Genomic DNA, 25,032 nt, shown 5'->3' on the forward strand with positions numbered 1-25,032 from the left:
GGGTTTGTTTTGTTCCGTTTTCTATAAACTTGAAAAGCTGAGTATTTCATATCCTGTTCTAGACTACTATAATCTGAAATAAAACCAGCTAAATGACACAGAATACCAATTGGATAACACATTTTTGTTAAGTAGGTGCAATTCCTCTACATAATATGGTTACATTATTAACTTACCGAGGGTCTAGAATATATCTCTCTCGAACATTGTCTCTGCAATACATGAAGCTTTTCCTGAAGGTATTGATTCTTGAAATGTAATTCTTCTACAACAGAATCTCGAGGCATTGCTTGCTGTGTCCTACATCAAAAAATGAATCAAGCCAAAACAAACAAATGGATATTAAATGCTGAAAAACATCCTTTAAGGTAAAAAAAACCCCAAAACATTAACTTCTGGATTACTAGTATTACTGGGCTAGTTGTTCTAAATCAATGTTAGCCATATACACTATTGCAACTAATCCCTATGAATTGAAAGTACTTACTTTGGTAAAAGGAATCTGTTCTTTTGAGATGTGTGCAGCTTCTATTACTCAAGTACACTATCCACTGTGATAGTGGATACCTTGATTAAGAATACTCCTGAACAACAATTTAGCAGTTCCAGTAACTTTCACCTACTCTTAACTGTAATTATAATTTTACACAATAGGAGCCAGATAATTTTCATATTATTTAGCTTTCTAGAATAATGAACCAATGCTGCATATTCTCTGAACACGCACAGTTGCTCCCAAGTAGCTTGAAGTTTGCTCATCACATGCTTAAAGACAGATTTTTGCAATTTCTGTCTGTTTTTTTCCATATTAAATCAGCTGGTCTAACAGAGACTAACTATCGCTTTTCACAGATATTTTTCTCATTTACATTTTTGAGTTTTTATATATTCTTTTAAAATGCCTCTCACCTCATGTAAGCAACCTCATTTTCTAAATCTAGATTCCGTTTTCGTAGTTCTTCCAGTTCTTTTTCAGTCTCTGAAGCTCTTATTCCAAAAACATGGTCAACAGTGATACCAGTGGTTTTCATTTTCTTCTGTAGACCAATTTTCTCTTTTTCAGTCCTGCAACATCCAGTAAATTTACATTTAAAACTCTATTAGCTAACTTGTTTTCTTTAGGAGAAAATATGTTCTGTCTTAAAGAATCCACATTTGCGATTTATTTGCTCATTGAACCACTCCCCCTTTCTGTTCAATAAAGTGACTGTATGGACAGTACAGCTTTATAAAAATAAAACAAAACCAAACCAAAACCTAAAAACCAAACCTAAAAAAACAATGAACATCAAGTCAGTATCATGCATGTCATAAACCACTTGCCTGTGTTTTATGTGAAATTCATGCAAGACTTGCTATGAATAAATGCCATTTTAGAGCAGTTTCAAACCACAATATAACAGCTACAATCACCATTACAGTTTTTTTCCTCTTCTGCATCCTTTATTAGTAAAACCCTGCCATTACTGTACAGAAGCAAACATAACATTTGCAGAGGGTTTGTGCATGTGTTGTTTCTTTTAAAGGCTTCCATCTCATAACCCTAGAACCACCAGTACTTCAGTCGCGCTGCACATCACAGTAGCATAGTATCCAATCCTAGCAATCTGATTAAATAACACAGTGGTGAGAAACAGTCTGTCTTCATAAAGCTGTTATTTATTTCATGAGAATAACAGAATGCTACAAGAAGCATAATAAAGGACTCAAGTTAGATTGATTCAGAGACATTTTCTTCTAAAAAAGTTTGTTGGCTTCTACAAGTGAAAGCATACAAGAGGAGTAGCTTGCTGCTTGAAAAATAACTAATCCTTTTAATTTCAATAGCAATGTCGAATTCTAGACATCAATCTTATAAACATAACAACCTGTTATAAATATTACGTGGCAAAAATATTTGGATTTCCCTTATGTCATCATTTTGTAGCTGGATCTATTAAAACCAACTCACTTGGTATAAATATCCTTCAATGTATTCAACTGTTTGGCTAAAGCATCTGCTTCTTTCTCCTTTTCCCTTAGTTTGTTCCGCAATCCTTCCATTCTGATTTGCCATTTTTTACCTTCTTCCCATCTAATTATTTCATCCTTGGAGGTCTGTGAAGCACATACATAAACAATGTATTTATTTTTCAATTATTTTCTTAAACCCAAATAAGGAAACATGTTAGAAAACTAAGAATAATATATTCTTAATTTATCAATTTGATGAAGCTATAGCAGGCAATTATTATTAATATTTACCCTACTACTATAAAGTAAATAGCAGGCTCAGATGGATACTTTAAGTATGCTGTAGTGACTGGTGTACAAAGCTGATGCAGTTTAATGCTATTACCGAATTCTTCCTGAGCTTCCAATATTCATTTTACAAAGGAGTGACATATTTTATGAAATTAGAAATGAAATTGTGAAATTATCTTTTAACTTTGAAATACACATTAGTAAAGAAGACAGACTAAGGAAAAAGAAGTGTTTTTCTATGCCAGTTTACAGCACGTCTGTCTTCTGCAGCTCACCAGGAGTTTATATGCCCTTGCTGCACAGCTGTACAATTGGTCATTTTAGTTTATTTTTCCTATGAGAAATGGAATCTCTGTGTAAAGTTACAATTCGGTAACTATAAATTATCCATCAGTTAAAACCTGTGCCTACATGATGACAAATGGCTACTGAAAAATCACAGTCAATATTCCTGTAAGTAATTTTTTTTTAATTGGACTTTTCCCTTCTCCATTTGGCCCCTGTACTTCTCCATCTTCATTCTAAACAGTTACTGCTACTAAGGGACAGAGAGAAAGCAAAATCTTGGAAAAAGGAAAACACGTGTCAAGTTTGAGAAAAATAACTCTAGAAACTAAGCAACAGGTATTTAAAAAGTCTCAATTAATTGGAAGCATAAGTGCAGTTCTAGAATAATATTTAATATCGTGAATAGTCTTAATGTTATTATAAAAGCATGCTATAATACTCCAGTATACTTTGTGATTACTATGACAAGCCACTAACTACTTACCAAAGTAGTAAACTAACAAGTGAAAAACCAAACCAAACAACTGGTAAAATGAATGCTCCTCCAATCACCCAGAACCTCCTGTATGTGGAGAACACTACTGTGAAGAATAATCACTTACACAGACATCATCCCTTTTAGGATGCACATTTTTGTTCCTAAGTACTTCATGTTTTTATCATTGCATTGATTTCACAAATACTCATTTGACAGCACCTACGTAATCAATTTCACTGCTACCTATAAAATCTTAGTTCCAAGATTTGTAATTGATCTTTAATTCTACAAGAAGCGCAGAAAAACATTAGTATACCAGTACTAAGCAACAAGAGCAGTAACAAAGATCACAGGCAACATGAAGAAGTTACAGTCATGAAACCACTTTTCTGGTGATCAAGTTTGTTTGGTTGTTTGGGTTTTTTTTCGGATGCAACAGGGAGAGCTGAATTGCCTACGCCCAGGCTGATGATATCTTTCAAAACCATGATCTAGGTATCACATACCTTGTCTTCTCTTACACCTTTTTTTCCCGTTTCTTCACACTTCTTCTCAAGTTCACTTTCCAACTTTTTAATTTTTTTCTGAAGTGCATCTATCAGATTTTGTTCATCAGCTTTGCTCTGAAAAATTACAAACATTTACGAACTTAAAGTGTAATGACCACTACCTAAGTATTCTTCTCCACTTAAAAATAAGGGGTTTAATTCCAATTGGTAGAATTATTTTACAACCTAAAGGATCTTTAAAAAAAAACTTCACATTATTAAAGTATTGGAACATAACTTTGCATTTTAAACGGAATAATCAGCAGCAAGCAGCTGAATTAAAAAATAACGAGACAATTCTACTGTAACTCCTTTACTTTTCTTCTTAAAGGGGAAATAAGGACAGCCAGGAAGATAAAAAAATTCCATTTTCAAGGAAGCTCTGAAAGTAGTAATTCAACTCCTCAGACTCTTTCAAACATATTCCAAAACCCGAGTATTTTTCAGTGTCTTCCTTTTATTTGTGGCATGCTTCCAACAGCAAATGCTAATAGCTCACATGTAACCCAGCTGATGAACAAATGTAAATTTTTAAATCAAGTGTAACTCTCAATGCCTGCCAAAATACTTTGTCTTCCCCTCAAAACCAGCACATTTATGCAGAAACTTATTTTTAAAAATCACTTCTACCTGAATGATACTGCTTAGCCTCTTAATCCGTTTCTTCAGTTCTTCATTTTCTTTCTCCATTTCGTCTTTTTCTCTCAACATTTTAGCAAATGCTTTTTGTTTCCTCTGAAGTTCTTGGTTCAACTCATCCCTTTCATCGGATAAAGAACTTTCCCTGGCTTTACTTATTTTAAGGTTATCTGTAAGTTTTGTAATCTGATTATTTAATTCCTCGATCTGTGTCTAAAAGAAAACAAACAAAACAGCAAACTCTCAAAATCAGTATTATCAACAATACAGCAATGCAATATAATGATATTACTTCGTACTCACTGTGAGCCCCTTTGTTTCTCTGTCAACAATCTCCTGGACATTCATATTTGCCTCTTTTTGTGATGCAGCAGAAATAATCTGCTGTTCAGCATTAGCAGTCATTTCTGCTCGGAGTTCCAGAAGTGCTTTACTCAAAGCCTGGAAAGAATAAATTCAAGTTATTTTAAGTGAAGAAGCTGCTAATATGAACATTACAAAAGAAGAAAAGGCAACTATATTTTACAATATTATGTGATGCAATTAAATTCTGCCTCCTGCTGTACTATGCAGAGTTCTTAAGCATTAAGCAACATTAAAAGTTTATGTGACATAGGTATTAATCCTTGTTGACTAACTTTTTGCTGCTTCTCTTTTATTGCTAACTGGCTCTTCAGCTGTTCCACCAGGTTTTTCAGTCTTGCTGTGGGTGCTCTATTATTTGCTTCCTTTTGAACCTCTAGTTCAGCTTTTACATTTGCTAATTCCTTCTCCGTCTGAGATAACACGTTCCTCAGTTCATTTGCTTCATCTTTTAGATGTCCCACATCTACTGTGTGCTTTTCCTGAAGCCTAATAAAAAATAAGCATTAATAGGGTACACTGGAACAATTAAGTTAGTGAATTCCAAATAAAAAACGAAGGGCACGTTGTTATATTTTTAATTATTGTTAAAGCAAATACACAGAGATTTGGAAACAGCAAAAAAAGACTGACTCAACAAAGAAGGCCTCCATTTAATATGAAAATTACTCAAGGTCACCAAAATGAGATTAGAGCACTGTTCATTCTAATTCCTGGCCCTAAGAGAAAGAATGCATCACACCTTTCTCCTTTCAAACAAACGTTAAATTTTTGTGAGTTTAAACTTATTAGGTAGCAAGCCCAAATGGATGTATCAGGAGAAAAAAAATCCAAACCACAAACCAGCAAGTATCAGAGTACCTTAAAGATAAAGACAACTCTAATAGCAAGACTCCTTGCATACTTTTTCACAAAGCTGACAACTGAAAGGCATTTTTCCAAGCCACAGTTTTTCAGTATTAGCCCCGATGAAGGGCTACAGATTAATAATAATTTTCAATTAACAACCATAGTAACTCTCGAGTCAGTTTTTACAGCTAAATCTGAAATTCAGGAAAACACGTTCCATTGGATAGACCAGTCCTGTAGCAGCAATACATAATTAATTTAATCAAATCCAATTGTGATTTATGTTAAGAGTCTAAAAACTTACTGGGCTCTCATAGTTTCAAACTCTTTGATTTTCATTAAAGTAATTTGTTTTTGTTTCTCCAAATCAGATGATGTTTTCTGTAATTTTCCAACAAGTGAAGCAAGAGAATTATCCTGCTCTGCTACAGTTTGCTCCATTTCAGCCAGGCGGAGAAGATGTTTGTTGTTGGAAAGTGATAAAGAAGTCTTTTTCATTAACTCCTGTAAAACAGAACAAATACCTGTAATAAACATTTTAAGCTTTAAAGGTAAGCATTAGTGATGCATTTTAAACTCAGTCCTGGATATAACCAAGCATTAATATCTAAAATGTTTATTTACTGAGATGTGATTCTTAGTTCACAGAGAAAGGAGTCACACTGGTTTGAAAAGAGCTTTGTGCATCTAATAATCCACAGAATAACCAGCTAAATAGATGTTTCATCTTATCATAAAGAGCCAAGAGAAAATGTGTATTGAAAGGGTTGGTTTAACACCACCATAGATTGAATGAAATGAACAGAAAACAAAACATAACTTTATCTCCTAGAAGTCTCCATAAATTAGGATGATATGAAAAATGCTTATATATACTGAGGTGGTAACTTTGTTTTTTTTACACTTTACTTCTAATCCACTTCTTGCAAGTTCTCTCAAGAACAATAAAATAATTGTGTATCAACCACCCATTTATTTTTCCTCTCATCATTTATTACCTACTTTTGACTGTAAAACTGTTCTTCTAGCCAACAATTTTAAGTATTTGGGAACAACTTCACTAATCCCACAAATACATACAACTTACCAAAGCAGTCTGTTTGAATTTGTCAAGGGAATTGTCAGTATGCAAATTTAACTTCTGATGTAGCCCTCTAAGGTCTTCCTCATGCTTCTTTGCTATTTCCTCTTGTTCCTGAGAGTTCAAAACAAAAATGTAACTCTACTGATGCACACTATTCCAGAAAGCCATGAAACTAGACTACCTTCATGTTGATTGCTCACTCATTGCTTGGTATTGCTCCCCTAATTTTCCTCTAATTCTGGCAGCTTTTATAATTCTTTTCTTCTTGATATAATAAATGTTGTTTTTTTTTTTCTTTTTTCTTTTTTGTTGTTTTAAACTTTTTAACGCTATTCGGAAAAAAATCTACTATTGCAGTTTTAAGCTATGTAGCAAGTAGTATGGTGCAACAGGACAGCAGCTGGAGAGCAAAACAGTTAGTGTTGGTCCTCATCCTCTATGACTATGTACTTCTCAGGTCTCTTTACTTTGGACTATAGTGTGATCTCAGGGGGTTGAATGTCTGCTATCAGACAGAACACAGTAAACTGATTTTTAGAGTCCATCTTCTGGCTTAGTTCCAAATAAAAAAAACTTTATTTCCCCCAGAAGAAATAGCTACAAGTGTAAACCAAAGAACATTAAGTGGAGATGATAAGAAGTCTGCTTTGGAAATGCTCTCCTGATCCAAACACACTAAATCTGATGCATGTTTAGTTTTGAAGTACCTCTTAAACACAAGATTTATGCTTTAAAATATGCTTCAAGTATATAAAGAATAAAAAGTATGCTTAAATAATATAAATTATGCTTAGATAAATGATTTATGCATTAAAATATGCTTCAATTTAAAATATGCTTTAAGAAGCATATTTTCCATAAATGCATGTCTTTCCTGTACCTTCCAAGTTCACTACCAGATGCAGTCCAGTGATCATTGTTGCAAGTACTGGAAAACCCCATGTAAATATACAATATACTGAGACCACAGCAGAATTTTAATGTTCTTCCTGTCACACTAATTTAATTCCTAGACATCCATATACATACCCTCTTGACTGAGCATGCCTCCTATTTTAAGATAAAAAATTCTACATGAACTTTTTACACAAAAGCTTACTAATTGTCTCTGTTCTGTTACCTCTGAGGTCAGAAACTTTTTAAGATTTCACTAGCAATGAGATGAACAAAGAATCAACTAAAACAATGTAAAAATGGCAGAAATGTTATGCAAAATGTTTAAATACCTCTCTTGCTTTAGCAAGCAAACGTTGGTATTTTTTTAACACTTCCTCCTTTTGATTTAATCTTGCTTGCATATTTGAAATGGTTTGATGAGCAATTTTTATGGCATGATGGTACTCTGGATCCTCTTCTCTTTTGCCTAATTCGGCCATTATTTTCTCTCTTTCTGATGTTGCAGGTAATCGAAGTCTTAGTTCATTTATAACTTTATCTCTTGATAAAACATTTTGTTCAGCTTTCCACAGTGCAGCTTCCTTTTCTTTTAATTTCTGCAACAAAAGGTAATTGTTGTGTTTCCAGAATTCAAACACTGAAAAAACATCTTATTTTTTAAAAGATGTACCAGAAAGATCTGTCTAAATGGACTTATAAACACAAAACATTTTGCACTCAGTTCTGGCTGTATAGGATTACTATTAGATGAAGTCCCAGAATATCATTACCATGTCTTTATGTATTATTTGCTTGGCATAATACACTTACACAACTTATTTTGTGCTACCAAATTTAGAACTGGTGTTTTTCAAATTTCGTAAGAACCACAAAGTATCTTCTGTAACACAATTTCAGTTTAGCAACCCAGGATAAAAGGATTTTGCTGTGCTACTTATTCAATTTAATTTAACACTTGCTAAATTTAACTAGATGAATTTTGTACAGCAAGAGCATCTTACCCTACTAAATGAATGTTCTAGGACATTCAGAAATTTTCCCCAATAATTTGTCTCAATGGAAAAATATTCCATTTTAGTCATGGTGTGATTTTATAATTTACACTTTCTCTGTGTTAAATGCATCTAAGGGACTGGACACATTTGAGTGACACTTATAAAAGGATATTTCTTATATAAAAAAACAATTAAAGGACATAGAAATACAAACTTTGTCCCTTTATATGATAATTTATACATTTAATTACCTCCTCCAGTGATTTGCAGGTTGCCCTGGTTTCCAGGATTGTTTGAATATGCTCCCGAATCTTTCTCAAAGCCAACTCCAGCTGTTGTGGGAGTGGCAGATTTGGGTCTGGAACTGATCCTGTAGCCTCTTCTAACTGCACAGAAAGATTCATATTAATGTAATTCTGAAAGCTCTAAAAAAAGTGCCTATGAGTCTATTTTTAGTCAATTCACTGCATGTACCTTTAGAGCTGCACTAAGTATTTCATTTTGTTGATGATCATACAGGTCTAATTGCCGCTGCAGTTCGACTTCCCTCTGGTCCCAAGCCATTTGCCTTTCCTCATGAAACTGAATGAAAGTTTGATAAAGATATTTTATTTATTGATAGCAATGGGAATTTTATAACCAACTTAAAGAGGAAAAAAAAAGCCACTAAAATGTAAAATATTCAAATGGAACCAAGATAGAAACATCTATGTTAAACACTTACTAGGAAGAATCTTTCTTTTTAAAATCACTTAGTGAAATAAGGAATAGGCTGTTTCTCAAGTAGCATGCAGAAATACATACCTTGTTCTGCTGCACAATTTCTTCTTCCAGATTGTTGATCGTATGTTCATATTCAGAGATTATATTGTGCAAATACTTCACCTCTTCCTTTTGCTTGACTAATTCTCGATTGAGCTTAAGTTCCTGCAGATGGAGTTCCTCCATCTTCATATGCCATTCAATTACCTAATAATGAATGGTACACTATTATATTTACCAAACTCACAGGCCAGCTAGATGCAGCTACACTCTTTGACTTTGAGGCACTATGACACTTATCCATCCAAGCAGAAGAAAAAGGGTTCTGCCTTTTTAAGCTGCTTCTTGAGCAAGGAGGCCTGGCAAGAGTATGGAACTGCAAGAGGAATGACTGCAAAGTGCAGCAGACAACTGGAAAGGCAACAGGTTTCCCCTACACTGAGAGAAGTGCATTGCAAATAATTTTCTGACCACCTAACTAAGCTATACCCTATGCATCTGCTCAGACTGAACAAAAAAAGCATGCAAGTTTGGTTGACTTTTCTAAAAAGCAAAAGATTTTCAAAATGATTAAAACCAGTACGTATTAAAAAATGAACATCTACTAAGAGTAACAGACATATATATGTCAAAATGCCCTAGAAAAACATTTGAAAACTGGCTTAAAGCTAAAACATGCCACTGCTTACAGACAGACATCTTTAGCCATGACAGGTAAAACCGCATAATGTAATACACAGTGATCTGGAAGAGAAGTGAAAAGCCCTTACTAAAATTTCAAGGCAACATTGTTTACAATAGCAAAAGATGATTAAGTAGAATTACATGAGTATAATAACATTTCTGATCATGATGCTTATATTATTGCCCCTAGATTTATTTCAAAAGACATGGATTTGTAGTGAAGATTTCAATGTAAGCTCATGGAACAGAACTTTCAGAATGCTACCCTCTGTTTAATTTAATGTCATACATAATTTAATTCAACTTATAATTTAATTCAATTTAATATAACTGAATTCCTAGTTAGACTCTACTTCCTATGCCACTTAATTTGGCACAAAATTAGTATATCTGACTGTGCTGACTTTTAGAGGACAAATAACTAATGATGTATTCATTTTTAAAATACGAAACCAAAAAATGATAGCTGTCATATTCTAACAAAGTGTATTTTGAAAGCATTAAGTTCTACATTAAAATACATTTAGTGAATTTAAAAGCAGATCAGATGAACAAAGCTATTCAAAGTTGTTAAGTAGCAAACCTTTTGAGCTCCTCTTGTATCCTTCAATGCACTTACTAATTCTTCTAAACTCTTCAGCTTTAAGTCCATCTCTAAAGCTCTGTTTTCTGCATTTCGACGCTCCTCCTGGGCATGCTGAACTTCGTCCAGGATCTTCAGTTTGTCATTCTGTAGCTGAATCATTGTTTTAGAGAATTTTTCTTGCTGTGCTAAAGGCAGAGCACCACTAAACTGCCGCCGCAAAGACTGAACTGTCTGTTGTAGATGTTTGGCTCTGTTTCTTCCTTCCATTCGGGCAAAATATAAGGCTTGCTCCCTCTCATCAAGCTTCTGCTCTAAACGTAGATTATGGATCTCCATCTTCTGTAGTTTCAATTTAAGTGTCTCCAATTTGCCTACAGCAACAGATTCACTATCTTGAAGGGCCATGATGTGTTGATGCAGTTTTGCAATAACTGCTTTTTCATCTGACTGTGCCTAAGAACAAAATAAATAGAACAAATTTATTTTTAATTTTGAATATGTTAATGCAGTGTATATGTAAGTAAAAACAAGCTACTAATTTTTTATTTTATAAATACATTGCATGTATTTTATTCCATGGATAAGAGCAACAATTAGTCTCTAAACCCAGCTTTTTTTTTTTCCGTGTTGTTGTTCCTACAGTCACATTTTAGAAGTACACTTTTTCAGATACTCATCTTAAAAATTGTATCATTTCAAAATACCAGGAAATGAAGAAGAAATGTAAACCTAAACTTAGATAATATAGTAACGTAAAAACTGGCAGGAGTGTTATATCTAGGGATTCAAATTATTCTAGAACATGGAAACAAATCACAAACAATCGTTTCAGCTAATAAAAAGTAATATAACAAGTCTGCTGCAAATCTTTGAGATTTACAAGTCATAGCTTATCTTATAAAAAACAATAAATATTTTCTGATATTACATTTAAATATTGACCATGAGCTATTAATCATATTGAAATAAATATTACCTAAATAACAGTGAAAAAAAGCTCAGGATCTGTAATAGCTGTACAGCTAGAAATGGAAAAAATGGAGACAGGAATAATTCATGGAATACAGAACTCTTGAAAGGGTAAAGCCACTGCAAGGGCCAGCTTCCTAAAATTCTTCTGGAATGCTTTTGCATTTTTCTAATTAATTGTAAGATTACTTAATTTCTTCTCACTCCAAACTGCAAAAAAATCCAAACTGCAGTGTTAATAAAGGCTGAATTTTACCTGATAGTCTAAAATTTGCATTCTAAGAGATTCCACTTCTTTATCTCTGTATTGCTGTCGTGCCTCCAGAGCTTCAACTTGCATTTTTGCTACATCAGATAGTTCTCTTAACCTTGCAGAGAAGACAAGAGTATCCATCACTTGAAACCACTGAATAACTTATTTTTTCTACATATAACACGCTAAGAAAAGATGCTTAGTATGTTTCCTCATAGCAAACATTTGAAGACTTTGCTCTTTTCAGCACACATTTCTCTACTACTCAGCATCCTGGTTACGAAAATTCTTCTGCATTGCTATTCAAATTTTTCACAGGACATACTCGTGTAAGTTATCCAGAAGTTTGCCAGCAGTAACTTACTCTAGGAAAACAGTGCCATTGTTTTTACCTGAACTAAGCATCTCTGTCTTCTACTTCTCTCTCACTTCAGGACATAAATGCTCAAAAGCTTGCTTCCCCAAGTCTAATCACTTATTTTCAGTGTCAAAAATCACTGCAAATATCCCCATAGACTTTGCTGTTTTAGGAATCTAATATGTTTATTTACTTGAAGACAAATGTCAATATCCAACATACCTAAAAAGGTCAGTTTTTCAATTTATGCATATGAAGTTCCTCTAAGTAAATGGAAAAAGCAAAACAAACCAAAACCCACTGCAGTTTAACCTTCAAGATATATGTGACCCTTTGAAAGTAAGGATTGCTTTCCAATTTCTGGGATTTTCATACATTTAAGAGAGGCTGTGGCACAGAAACAAAATAAACGTTAATTATTTAGTTTTAAAATACTAGTAATAGCTATGTAAGTGCACACTTACCCATGCCTATCCAGGCCAGCACTTAATTACTTGTTTAAATCAAAATGAAGCAAATTACTTTCTTTATAGTAATGAATTGAATGCTTAATTTTCAACTCTAAATTGGGCATATATAAATGCCAAAAAAATCAGGTATTGAAAACTATCTGTTAGTAATATACAAGTAGCATATTACATAAACCTATATAGCCTACATTTTTGCATGCTGCCAAACACACTGCTTTCAAAATCTGTTACTTCAACACTTACTTTGATACTTCAATCTTGAGCTCCATCTCACGCTTCTCTAGGTCCATAATTTGTCGCCTATCTGCATCACTTACTGCCTTACTTACACTCTTTGACAGTTCATCTCTTAATTCCTGCTCCAGTTTCTGTGCCTCAAGGTTGATTTTGGTGAGCTTAAAAAAAAAAAAAACAAAACCAGAAACAAACAAAATAGTATCCTAAGCACACAATTATTCCCAACCCTGCAAAGAAAAAGCAGTGTCAAAAGTATCTTTTTCTTTTCAGTCATTACAAAACATTGTTCAGCTGTGTTCGAAAAACAATTTCCTTTCCTCTTTGCTTAAACATCTTTTTGTTTGCAGCACTGCATACACACAGGAACATATACAAAGGCTGGCACACAACAGGATTCTAAATTAAACACAATTTTTATGAATGAATTTTCTTAAAACTAATACCGCAATAGTTTGCTGTTACACTAAAATAAGTAGAAAAGAAAAAATAAACTCTGTAAACTCTTTAGGGAATTAACAGTCTTATATATTTACATACTATCTAGCATACCAGGACTGGCAACACAAATACAAGTCATAAGTGACAGACTCATAATAGTGTACTTCTTTTGTTCTTTCTAAAAATAACTTTCATATTTAATGATACTGACACTGAAAAGCTTTACACAGTTTCAGTTAGGCCATGTCCCAAATTATTTCAAATCAAAACAGTGTAACAAACACTAGTAAAACAGTAGAGAAATGAGAAGTCCAGATAATTGCAAGCTAAAATAGCTAGGCTGAACACTAGCAAAGCACAAGGATGGGGAAATGAATACAATCTATCAACATTCCTGCCAAAGTAACTTCTTTTTTATCCCTTGTGTTTAAATTATAGGCCAGTACCAATACAAGAACAAATGTGTACAACTACATATAAATAAATTTAGGCTGGAAATTATAATAAAGTCTCCTACAATTAAATAATTAATTTATGGAACAAACTTGAAATACCAATAGTGGGGACAAAAACATCTAACAAGATTTAAGACAGATACAACAGGAATACTGAAGACCATCAGCTTCGATGGCATGCAATTTCTATTCCTGTATTATAGATAAAGTTTGTCATGTGACAGAGGACATGGCCAGTCTGTAACAGAATCATATAATTTGCACAAGGCATGCAAAGGTCTAACATTTTTTGAATCATTGGTAATTAAGGGAAAATTAGCAGAAAAGGGATCATACGAATTAGGATACCAAAAAACAGGTCAAGAACAGACTTTTTCTAGCAGTCTGCTGGAAAACTAGCAAACTATCATGTGTTTTGTAGAGATTAACTAATAGTTGAAATAAACTGCTGACAAATCAGTTATATTTTTTACAAATGTCCTCTGCATGCAGAATTGCAGCTCTTAAAGACAGCTATGTTTTGCACCATAAGCTTATTTGCCAGTTGTGATACAAAAGAGATTAATCCTTTTTGAAAAGCCCAAAAATATGTTTTTAAGATGTGTTAGATTATGTTGTAAAGCCTCAATAGATTTACCTCAGCAAATTTTGTTTCCAATTCAAAATTACGTTCTTCTATTTGCTTTACAGTGTTCCTTAAATGTTCATACATTCGTTGCGAATGTTCTGCTCTCTGTCTTTCATTTAGTTCCTTCATTTCCAACATTGTGATTTTCTTAGAAATGGACGAAATTTCACTGTTGGTTATTGCTTTTGTGGCTTTGTCCATGGCATTGTCATCCCCTACATTAAAAAATATTTAAATTAGGAAATACGCAAGTTGATTCAACTATGAAATTATGTGCACCATGAAAAAGAACATGAGATCTACTTTGTCAGATAAACTGTATCAAAACACCTGTATTATTTTTTTAAACTGCAAGCATGACTATCTTGCCTTATTACATGCTTGAAAGGTATCTAATTTGAATTAAATATTATTATTAATTATAAATGGCTATATCTGCATATATATTTAATTCAGCTGAAAAATCTTCAGGAAATTTAATTTTAAAACTGTAAAAGAAACAGATGTAGGTGAATTCTTGAATAATGGGAATGTAAACTGTACACAAAGAAGCCCCAGCTATAAGAAAAAAATGCTTTGTTACAGAGCGTGAACCCAGGAAAAATAAATTTTCCTGAGAACATATGAAGTACTTTGACTGATAGTCAAGTCGGAACACATTGCACCCTATTAAAAAATAAAAAAAAATCAGGTGACGTTACTTTACAAGTTCCAGCTTTTAAACCCTTGAGCCAGTAACCCAAGAAATGTCAAGGTGGAACAGTTTCCAGAGGAAGTCAGCAAAGTTGGTTTTGGTCAAACAGATAAATAATATTTATCAAATACAAAAAAAAAAAAAAATCACAAAAAAAATTTTAGACCATTAATGAAAGATGAAAAATAGTTTTGACTTTTTATTTTGTTCTTTAAGATACATGAATTTTAAAATGTTTTAAAAATAGTACTTTTATACCGGACATACCATTTGATTTTTAACATTGCAATATAATTTTCATACTTGCCCAGTTTAGTCATCTGTTCCCAAGCCTGTTCTACAGTGTGAAGTTTCTCTTTCGTGATCTCCAGTTCCTTATTCAATGAATTTATCTGTGTTTTCAATGATTCATTCTCACGCTGTATAACAAAATTTGCAACATAACAGCAAACTATTTAACTGTAATGGACTTGATGTTCAGTACCTATAAAATCTCAGAAATTAATAGATTTTACACAGAAACACAAGCCATAATGTACATATATGGCAACAGAAGTGGTTTCCTCCTAAGCGTAAAAATGCTAGTCTTGGTTTTCTATGTTGTACCTTACTGTCAATTAGCATTACTGAGAATACTTATCATCAGTGACTGTGATTCCTAGAGTGTCTGGAATTAGATTCAGAAATCTATGTTTGTCATACTAAACATCCCATTAACAGTGGGAAAGAAAGAAGCACTTCTCGAGGATTTTTCATCCCACACAGGATATTTCATCTTGCATATAAATGCATGTTTGAGACAGATCATATGCTCCATTTAGCACTTCTAGGCAACTAATATGATGCTGAACAGTAGTTTTGTACATGTTCCTTCACTCCTCCAAAGAGAAACACAAATTTCCACATTAACCAGTAAAACAAATTGAATCCTTCATATAAATGTTGAATTTCTAATATTCTAAACACATTTTTCATTTGCTGTTGATAAATGATTCTCTAGCTCTGTGAAATTGCAGAAATACGCAATGCAAGTTGTCACACACAATTTCATAAAATAGAGAAGGAATCATTCATTCTTTTGCTAACAAAAATGCAACTACCTGTTCCCAATCAGACAAATTTAATAGTTCACTAAGTTTACCCACCACATGTATTCAACCCTTTGTCAACCACAGAAACCCAACAGATAAGAATAGGACATGACTTCTAATTACTGGTTACTACTTTCTTGGACTGTTATTTTTGACATTAATAGAAAGTGTGTACTAGTAACATATCTTTGAAGGCAGCTTCACAGTTCTGAAAAGAAGCTCCCTTCTACTTGAAAATAAAAGTACAAAGTAATAGTTATGTATTTGCAGGCTCTGTGACATTTTGCAAACACGTTGTGAACAATCTTTGGTTAGTTACTTTTTTATGGAAGTAAAATTCCTAATGCTTACTGCCTTTTGTAACTGAACATTTCATTCTTGTAAGTCAGGAATTAGTAAGAGCACGCACTTTGAGAGGAAGCTTTGAAAGTGTTTACACTCATTCTACTTTCCTTATGACCTCCTAAACTGAAGATGATACCAAATATTCCTTCTGACAGCCTCATTTTGGTAGTCAAATAACTAAAAACACTTTGTGAGGGAACATACCCAGAGCTTAACTTAAAAAGCAAACAAAGAACAAAACCAAATCCACCAATGCAATTATAAAAAATGCTTTTATGTATGCCTACTGAAATAAAATCTGAGACGCCGTATGTGTTTCTTAATCCACTGAAAAATACCAGATAAGCAAATTAAAATTCAATAGCAACAGCAAGACTGGCTCCAACATCTCACACCCAATATGAAGCTGTTGTAACCAGTAGTTCTAGCACTGGGACTTACATTCTATCTTTCTATTAAGTAAGAATGAAAAACAATGCAGAATGAACATATAAGAGGTTTTTCTTACCCCTAGGGTTCAAACATAATGCAAACATTACCTCCATGTGTTCCATGTTTGTTGTCCGCTGGACGAGCAAGTTATCTTTTTGTAACATATCTCTGTATTTAGCAGTTAATGCATTATACTGCTTATTAGCCAGTTCAAGGTCAGACAATGGCACACTACCATCCAACGCTTTTTGCAGAGCTGCAATCTTAAAGCTAGCCATTTCCTATGAAAATAAGTAACACAATGGCTTACTAAGGTCTGCTAGATCTCTAAATAAAAAAAAAAACCTCAATTGAAAAAGAATACCACTTAATATAACAATTTAACATGACACTCTTATTTTACTAAATTACCGTCCTTCTTTTTAAATTGCTTGCAATAAACATTGACAAAATTTCTTTGATATTTTATCAACAGTTGCCTCTCAGTCATAAGGCATTGTCAAAAACATACCCAATAAATATAGGCCCTAGCAACCTGCAAGGCCAAAAAGTAATACCTGGTTTCATATGACACTTTCAATAAAAATAGCTTGTTGAAGCAAGTTCAGAAGAGGAAAAGTGACAGGTTTCATATGATGATGCTTATTTAAATATAAAGAATGTTTTCACAAAGCACTTGGGTATAATGCACTCAAGAAATTGGTACTGCCTCCATTTTTAAAAGTGTATTTATTGCCAAACCGGAAAAATAAAAAAGTGTACTAATACTACTGTGAACTATACCTTGAATCGTTGCAAGTTTCCAATCTTCCGTATAACTGCAGTCTCCATTTGAGTTATTTCACCCTTTAGTTTCTCATTTTCTTTTCTAAGATGCTGCTCCGTTTCAAGTAAAGTGGTATACTGCCTTGTCAGCGACTTTTCATTAACTTGTAAAACAGTTATTTTTCTGTTATTTTCTGCAAGTACTTTTTTTGTTTCATCAGGATCCAGCTGAAGTGCACTGAGTAAACTCTGTAAAATATTTTTTAAACAAGAGCTTTGTAGAGAAATATGGTAAAACTCAATTATGTAGACAAACTTTCTTGTACATTTTTTAATCTAGGTATAAAAATTCCATTGATCTGTCTGAAAAGGTTTCTTCTTGCTAATAAAACATATACACACATTCAACACACGCATAAGCATACAAAATTCTATTATAAGAAAATGAAAAAAATAAATCTTAAAAATCATTACGTTCTAAGGAACAGAAGCTAAATACATCTGACTGATTAACTGGAACTTTAGTTAATGTTGACATTTTCAAATTTTAGAACAAAAATAATTCTCCTAATACATTTTCATCAATCTTCCCCCCTTTTACTAGAATAAAAATGTATTGGAACAATATTCTAAACTAAACAGAATTCCTGTAATTCCTAACAAATACTAATAACATCCTACTTTGAGGGCCAAACTGATATTTGTGCAGTAATCACGGGACACCTCCTCTGGAAACGTGTGTGTTTGTGTGTATGTGGACATGTGTTTGCGTGCATGCATAAATCTGAGGTGCGGGAGCAAACGGGGAGAGGGAACTACAGCGACTCAGGTCACAGAAGGGAGGTAAGCTTTAGCTTTGCTGTTGCACACATCAGCTTGCCAAGGAGACGGGGAGTAGAAATGGGAACTGTAATACCCCAGATTCCTATGAACCTAATGAAGACTGAGCATGCAGATAGAAAAAACTCCTGAATCTTGGAAGCCTGAACCCATGAAAAAATCTAGTTCTGTGACAACTGGCAAAGATTTGGCTTTTCTGATCAAGAAGCCTGTTTTTCTTAAATCAACCAGATTGAACAGCAATCATAAAATCAGAGACTTGAAACAAGTAGCCAGTTTGAAAACTAATATAAAAGCAGCACGAAAATTTCTAACCACGTGGGCAAAGAGAGTTGTAACGCCGCTCTCATAACCTAGTTCAGCTTCAGAAGTTGCCCCTCTGTCCCTGCATCCTCTGTGCAGGTGTGAGTGCTTCCTCCCCATGGACACCGCCAGCACTTTACTTGTGGTAAATGTGCAACAAGCAGGGACCCAGACCTCAGGTGTCTGTATGTGATGTGCTGGGGTGATTTCTCACCAGCACATGGATCAGCAGACTGCAGGGAGGCACACAGGTATACATAACACCGCAGCACCCCCACACGCACACAGCACCCCAGAGTACACCCAAAATGTGCATGTGCAAAGTGAACTTGCACTCTCAGGAAAGGGTGTGTCTGCTTGTAACCTGAAGGGGCCAGGGTGTGAATACAGCTGTGTGGGATGAGAAATATTTGCGATTAATTCCTGAATGGTACTTGGAGATTAAGTCTATAGTAAGATTTTCTATGTGCCTTAATTTTGTGATTTACTTTTTGTACTGTTGATACTAATTCTGAATGTATAGTTCGCTGATTGCGAGTTATTTACATTCCACTAGTAAATCAATAAACCACTTCCCTTCTCATTTGATTTGAATTGAGCAGTTTTTCCTTGCAACATTTCCCCCATCTAACAAATTACAGTACTGTATTAAAACCTATGTTCTATGTATGAAAACCTTTTTGAAAAATGAAAGCAACACAATTACTTACAGAATATGCCTTTATTTTTGTAGCATCCTGTTCTTTTTGCTCTTCTAGTTTTTTCTTTTCCTTTTTCATATCTTCTGATTCTTTCTGCCAGCTTTCCTTTTGACTAAAACCGTAATTAAATATTTTCATTTAGAATGATGAAAGACTACATGATTTTTAAAACTGTAACTAAAAAGGCAACCCTGAAATATTGCAAACCAAGATACTTATTTTTAGCAATAAGGTAATCTGAAAAACCTACGGGCCTTTCCTTTTTGAAGCAGACCAAGCCCAGTCGATTTCAGCAGGTATTCACAATTGTGCCCAATAATTTAGCTGATATGACTTACAGGTAGAGAAAATGGTTTGGCAAATAATCAGTGATTTTTTCCACAACTGTTTCCTTAGTATGAAGCACTTGCAAATTCATTAGCTAAGAGAAACAACTTGCAAGGAGAACAAGGCTTCTGCAATTCCTGAGAGATGGAATACTTAAGCTGATTGTGAAGTATTTTTAATTAATCATACAGAACAGAACAGTAACACATGGAAAAAATTACTTGCTCATCCTCTAAGAACTCCCCATGGCATAGTAGCTGGCTTTTTCTTTAAAAGATATTGGCTCAAATTTCCCTCAGGAAGTGGACAGAATTAAACTTTGGTTTCCCACACCCAAATTCTGCATTAGTGGTCAGACAACTAAACAAAAGGTCAGGCAGTGGCTGTAATATCAACTCATTTTTTTTCAGTGGTTTCGCTAATCTTTCCTTCAATTACATTAATTTATTTCAGATGCATAAATGACATAATTTCCCACCCTAGTTTTTCTATTCCAGTGAAAAGCAAAAAATAAACCCATAAAAAGATTCCACTTTGCTTTGGCCCAAGCTACTCTCCTCTATCCACTTTTATTTATTTGAAAACAAAAAATACTATAAACTATTTATATATGTCTAATAAGGAAGTTCCTATAGATGGCATAGGATATTTAGGCTAGTTTAAACAAATAATCGAGGGTATTTCAGAAGCAGTATTTTCTCTTCAAATATCTCTTAGTTTCTTCCATAATGCAACATAATGGAGGAAAATGAAAAAAAATGCTCTGAAAGTGAATCTTTACGAGATGCCAAGTCAAAGAATCTCCTCCCTTAACTTCCATCTGTAACAGGTTTGGAGAAGGAGCCTTGAATCATCATCTTACCCCTGTGATTGGAGATACCTGATCTAGTAGGTTAATGAGGCAGAACATTAGAACTTTTAATATTTTCAAAAAGCTATAGCTATAATGTCTCAAAGAGAGATAATATTATCTGGGAAGTCTTAACTGATTCAAAGAACAAAGAAAGTCCTAAAAGATAGAACACTCTTATTCTAAAAGCTGTCCAGTGACTGTTCATTCCAATCCAAAGACAGAGAGGACCCAACTATCAGCCTGTTAATTGAAGAAACCAAATTCCCATATTCATCCCTATGCTCCTAAGAGATTAAAATCCTTTTTTTTTCACCATATGAAGAATTGTACAGAAATTAGATTCAATAAAGCATATAAAGGAACCAGGAGACTGAAAGAAAACCAACTAAAAAGTCATGACTAGCTGATATTTTGAAACAGAGATCTGTGACTGTATTTGGATATCAGCTTTCTTTTTTTCCCCCCTTAGAAAAACTGTAGGACCCATCCTTGAAAGCCGAGACAGAAGCATTCATAATACCAGATTCTAATAGAATACAATATATCAGATGCAGAAATCACAATGCAATCCTCATAAAATAAGCAATATGAAAAAGTCCAGCAGAAAATGTTTTCTAAGAGTTTTCTGAAACTGTATAGGACTAGAGAAAATATATGGAGTCCATATCTAAGAGCAGCAGTATTTATGAGATTAACCAAAGAACTACCTTGATCCAGCAGCAAATCTTGCACTCAAAATTCTTAAACAATTAGATAGTTGAACTTTTGTATTTCAGAAAAGAGAACAATACCTTTGATATTCTTTATACAGCAAGCCTTGTTGATGACGAATTACTGAAAATTTTCGCTTGTAGTCCTCTACTGCGTCTTCTAATTGTTTAAGTAGCTGTTCTTTATTTTCCAGTTCCTAATTATTATTTTCCAAATAAATAAAAATATTGAAGTGATTAATATAGGTTTTAAACATGAAAGGAGTCATCAAAATGCCAATTCTCCCTGGTGTTTTTCATGATAGATGCTGCTGTCATGAACTGTGGGAACCGCAGATATAAAATGTGTATTTTCTTAAGAAGCAGCAGATGAAAAAAAAGTCCAGTAAACTTTGGCATTCATATGAATAGGTGTGAAATAGTGCATAATTTCATTGTGGATTACAGCCCTCAAAGTTCAAAACACCATGACATGTTGCTAGTCCATAAAGAATACTAATTGAATGTCAAAATGGAAAGCAATGTTTTCTTCTCATGTTCCCAAACACTCTTCTACTTTATGATCATATACAGCTGAAAAATATTCTCTAATCAACAAAAAGAAAGTGATCAAAGATAGAACAAAATAATTTAATAATAATAAAAAGGTAAGTTCTTTTTACTCCAATTCTCAAAGAGTCAATTCTTCACTATATGCTCGTCTGCTCGGCTTCCCATGGGAATCACTGATCTTGGATTCAATGTATTTAAGCCTCTTTTTACAAATGTTCACATATTTTCAATAAATAATGGAATGAAAATTCATATACTAAATAAATAGAGACCTTTTCTGTACAGAGAAAAACAGGATTGGCACATGTGGACTCACGTGTGGAATCTAGACAGCAGTAAGAGAGAATTTCTTATAGAAAAAGTACAACTGCAGAAGTAGAAGGGTGGGCAAATATTCAAATAAGAAAAATAAAATCTGAACTGTTGTCAAAAACTGAATTAAGTATTACCTTCTAGGTTTACAATACAGCAAAATCCTTACAACTTAGAAAAAAAAAATAAAAACAAAAACAAAAACAAAAACAAAAAAAAAAAAAAAAAAAAAAACAAAAACTAGAAGAGCCTGAAGAGTTTACTGAATGTCAGAACTTCAAAGTAATTTTGGAGAGTTCTCCAATGTCCATACATGGCGTGGCACTAGATTTTGCAGGGAATTAGCTATATGTTGCAAATATTCTTGTTATCAAGGAGAAATCAGTTACCTGTATAAGACGTAACAAATATTCATTCAGAGAATTAATCATATTAACACTTGACGGACCCATTCCTTCAGGAAGATTCACTGTTTGGAAGACAATATTGGCACCTTCTGACTGACGTAATAGGGAAATTTCATTTGTCAGTTGTGCAATCTAAAGAAAAAAACAAAAATGTGAAGTAGCTCCGGCTATTCAATTAAAAAAAAATCACTAGTGGCAAATATATTGTTTTCTTGTGCTACATCAGTTGTTATTAACAACCTAAGTCACTTTCACTTAGTATTCAAACTCTAAAGTAACCTTTTAAAAATGCTGTGATTCCATAAATCATTAAATGCATAAAATCTTAAGCCACATTTATCAAATTACTCCACCAGTCAGGGCAGCTTCACACACCTCAGGATTCACCACAGTTTTATTACAAATTCTTTAAAACGCAGTGCATTTCTATTCCTTCTGAAAAGATTAAGTTTTGGACAGAATTATTGCAGTGGATATTTGATGGTTTATTCTAAACAAATCTTTGCCTTTCCATTTAACTTCTTAAAAGCTCTCTGGTTCTCTAACAGTACATAAAAGGCCTCATTCTGGCCTTGGAAGAAGCATTCCACAAGACACAGGATTTTAGAGAACGATTCATCACTTTAGAACACTATTAATAAATAACAAATGCAAGACTACTGGCTTTTTGAAGAAAGAAGTCTGTGAGATTTTTTGGGCACAACTTTCCTCAAAAGATAGGCAAGCTCGGTGTTTAACATGACAGAATATTCCAAGAATAAAGTAACATTAAGAAGAGTAAGATCTGAACTTAAAATGGACAATTGTTAGATCCAATACATAAATTTATATAATTACATTGTTCACCTAAGGTAAAATGAGTATCTTATAGATTGTGTGGTTTTATTCTAAATTACCAGAGCAGTCATGTCTCAAGTACAAAATAAATTGTATAGAATAAATTGCATACCTTTTCATTTGCATTTGCCAGCTGATTAGAGAAATTTGTTGCCTCCTTCTGAGCTTGTTTCAGTTCCTGTCTTAATTCTTCATTTCTTCCTGTAAGCTGGTCAACCTGAGCTTTCAAGTGCACAGCAGCATCAAAGATTCCCTCTGAATTCTTTGACTCCATTGCCTAATGCAGTAAACATTTAATTAACAATCCAGAGAAAAAGTACAGAAAAGCTTTCTTTTTTCATGGTAAACTGGTGCCCTTAAGTTTAGACTACATGAAATTACCAAAAAAGCATGACATGTTAACATTTTTAAATCTACTTATCAGTTTCCTGATTATATACTTGCCATAGACTGTGATTTAGAAGTTTAAATTTTCCTGTCAAAACACTGATTTCTTTTTGTAAAATATTTTAATAAAGAATTTTTCTTAAAAATTTCCCACAGGTCCCATAGAGATAAAAGACATGCAAACAAATTTTTCCCTAAGCTTTACGACTGGGCCAATAAACTTCCAAAGACAGTTTTATGCTATCCAGATGAAGATTTTCTAAAAATTTTTTATTGGCAATTTCTTGTTGCTCTATATTTTTAATTTGCATTTTTAAAGAGATATCACACTAAGTACTCCTACTTGTAACTAAAGCTATTATTTAATTATACAATAACCCAATAATTGAGGGAAAAAAGCCTCTAAATCCTATAAAGCTAAATAATACTTTAGAAAGTAAGCTTACATTAACTAAACGATCCAAACTAGGAATTGTTAAGGCTGTTTCTCCTCCGTTCACACTAGGATCCTTCTGCATTTCCTTGACAGCTTGCAATATTTCTTTCATTCCTTGTTCAAGTTGTTTATTCTCTTCTGATAGTTCTTTTACTGTAATAAAAATTGTAAATGTGTCTAAAAGCACTGAAAAAATGACTTAAGGTTCCCTAGTACACTTCATCATAATACTTGTTGATTTCATATATGAAAAGAATGTTGACGTTACATACAGACAATAACCAATTAGGAAGCTAAAAGTAAAGCTGCTAGGAGCATCCACAGAGTGTATTTTGCTGGAGAAATACCAACAAAACAATAATGAAAAGTTTCACGGGAACACATTTAACTATATTGAACCTTCTTGCTTTCAACGTTTCCTGCCACTTTTTTTCACCTCTTTAGTAGCCTGTCTAGTCAGACACAAATCCAGAAATGTGTCTATCTTGGAAACGTTCAGGTATAACAACAAAGTATATAGGAATTGCCTGATCTCCTGCTGCAGACTGGGGGAAAAGAAAAAAAAAAAAAAGAACATTTAAATTATTTGGCTGTAGTAAGGACTCTCAAGACACAGAGTTTTCCTGCCACCATTAATTTCTCAGTGGAAGTCCAGAGTTTCCAGCACATAACAAGAAGCCTGGAAACTTCAAAAAAACCCCTCAAACCTGTCAGGACATTCCCTTAACAATATGGCTGTTCTGAATACCCAGGAGTGAACTGCAACATTTGAAGCAGTTTGAGCAGTTTCACCAAGCCTATTTTGAGAAAAAAAT

General features: G+C 33.6%; 1 protein-coding gene across 4 annotated transcripts in view; it reads right to left on the reverse strand.

Moving 5' to 3' along the window:
• The window catches only part of CEP290 (centrosomal protein 290), a 54,447-nt gene that overhangs the window by 12,663 nt on the left and 16,752 nt on the right, over positions 1–25,032 (reverse strand). For all 4 annotated transcript variants that reach the window (XM_071799741.1, XM_071799743.1, XM_071799739.1 and 1 more), the window contains exons 20-44: positions 24,228–24,370; positions 23,507–23,671; positions 22,540–22,689; positions 21,368–21,483; positions 19,406–19,508; positions 17,571–17,801; positions 16,895–17,068; positions 15,227–15,338; positions 14,235–14,440; positions 12,711–12,862; positions 11,643–11,754; positions 10,415–10,870; positions 9,190–9,354; positions 8,860–8,967; positions 8,637–8,771; positions 7,720–7,986; positions 6,497–6,604; positions 5,714–5,913; positions 4,836–5,049; positions 4,501–4,638; positions 4,189–4,410; positions 3,517–3,633; positions 1,952–2,097; positions 910–1,065; positions 177–300 (exon numbers count right to left, since the gene is read on the reverse strand). In XM_071799741.1, coding sequence (XP_071655842.1) covers positions 177–300; positions 910–1,065; positions 1,952–2,097; positions 3,517–3,633; positions 4,189–4,410; positions 4,501–4,638; positions 4,836–5,049; positions 5,714–5,913; positions 6,497–6,604; positions 7,720–7,986; positions 8,637–8,771; positions 8,860–8,967; positions 9,190–9,354; positions 10,415–10,870; positions 11,643–11,754; positions 12,711–12,862; positions 14,235–14,440; positions 15,227–15,338; positions 16,895–17,068; positions 17,571–17,801; positions 19,406–19,508; positions 21,368–21,483; positions 22,540–22,689; positions 23,507–23,671; positions 24,228–24,370 — 4,220 coding nt within the window. The remainder of the gene's footprint in view (positions 1–176; positions 301–909; positions 1,066–1,951; positions 2,098–3,516; positions 3,634–4,188; positions 4,411–4,500; positions 4,639–4,835; positions 5,050–5,713; positions 5,914–6,496; positions 6,605–7,719; positions 7,987–8,636; positions 8,772–8,859; positions 8,968–9,189; positions 9,355–10,414; positions 10,871–11,642; positions 11,755–12,710; positions 12,863–14,234; positions 14,441–15,226; positions 15,339–16,894; positions 17,069–17,570; positions 17,802–19,405; positions 19,509–21,367; positions 21,484–22,539; positions 22,690–23,506; positions 23,672–24,227; positions 24,371–25,032) is intronic.

Source organism: Patagioenas fasciata, chromosome 1 (assembly GCF_037038585.1).
Source record: "Patagioenas fasciata isolate bPatFas1 chromosome 1, bPatFas1.hap1, whole genome shotgun sequence".
NCBI lineage: Eukaryota > Metazoa > Chordata > Aves > Columbiformes > Columbidae > Patagioenas > Patagioenas fasciata.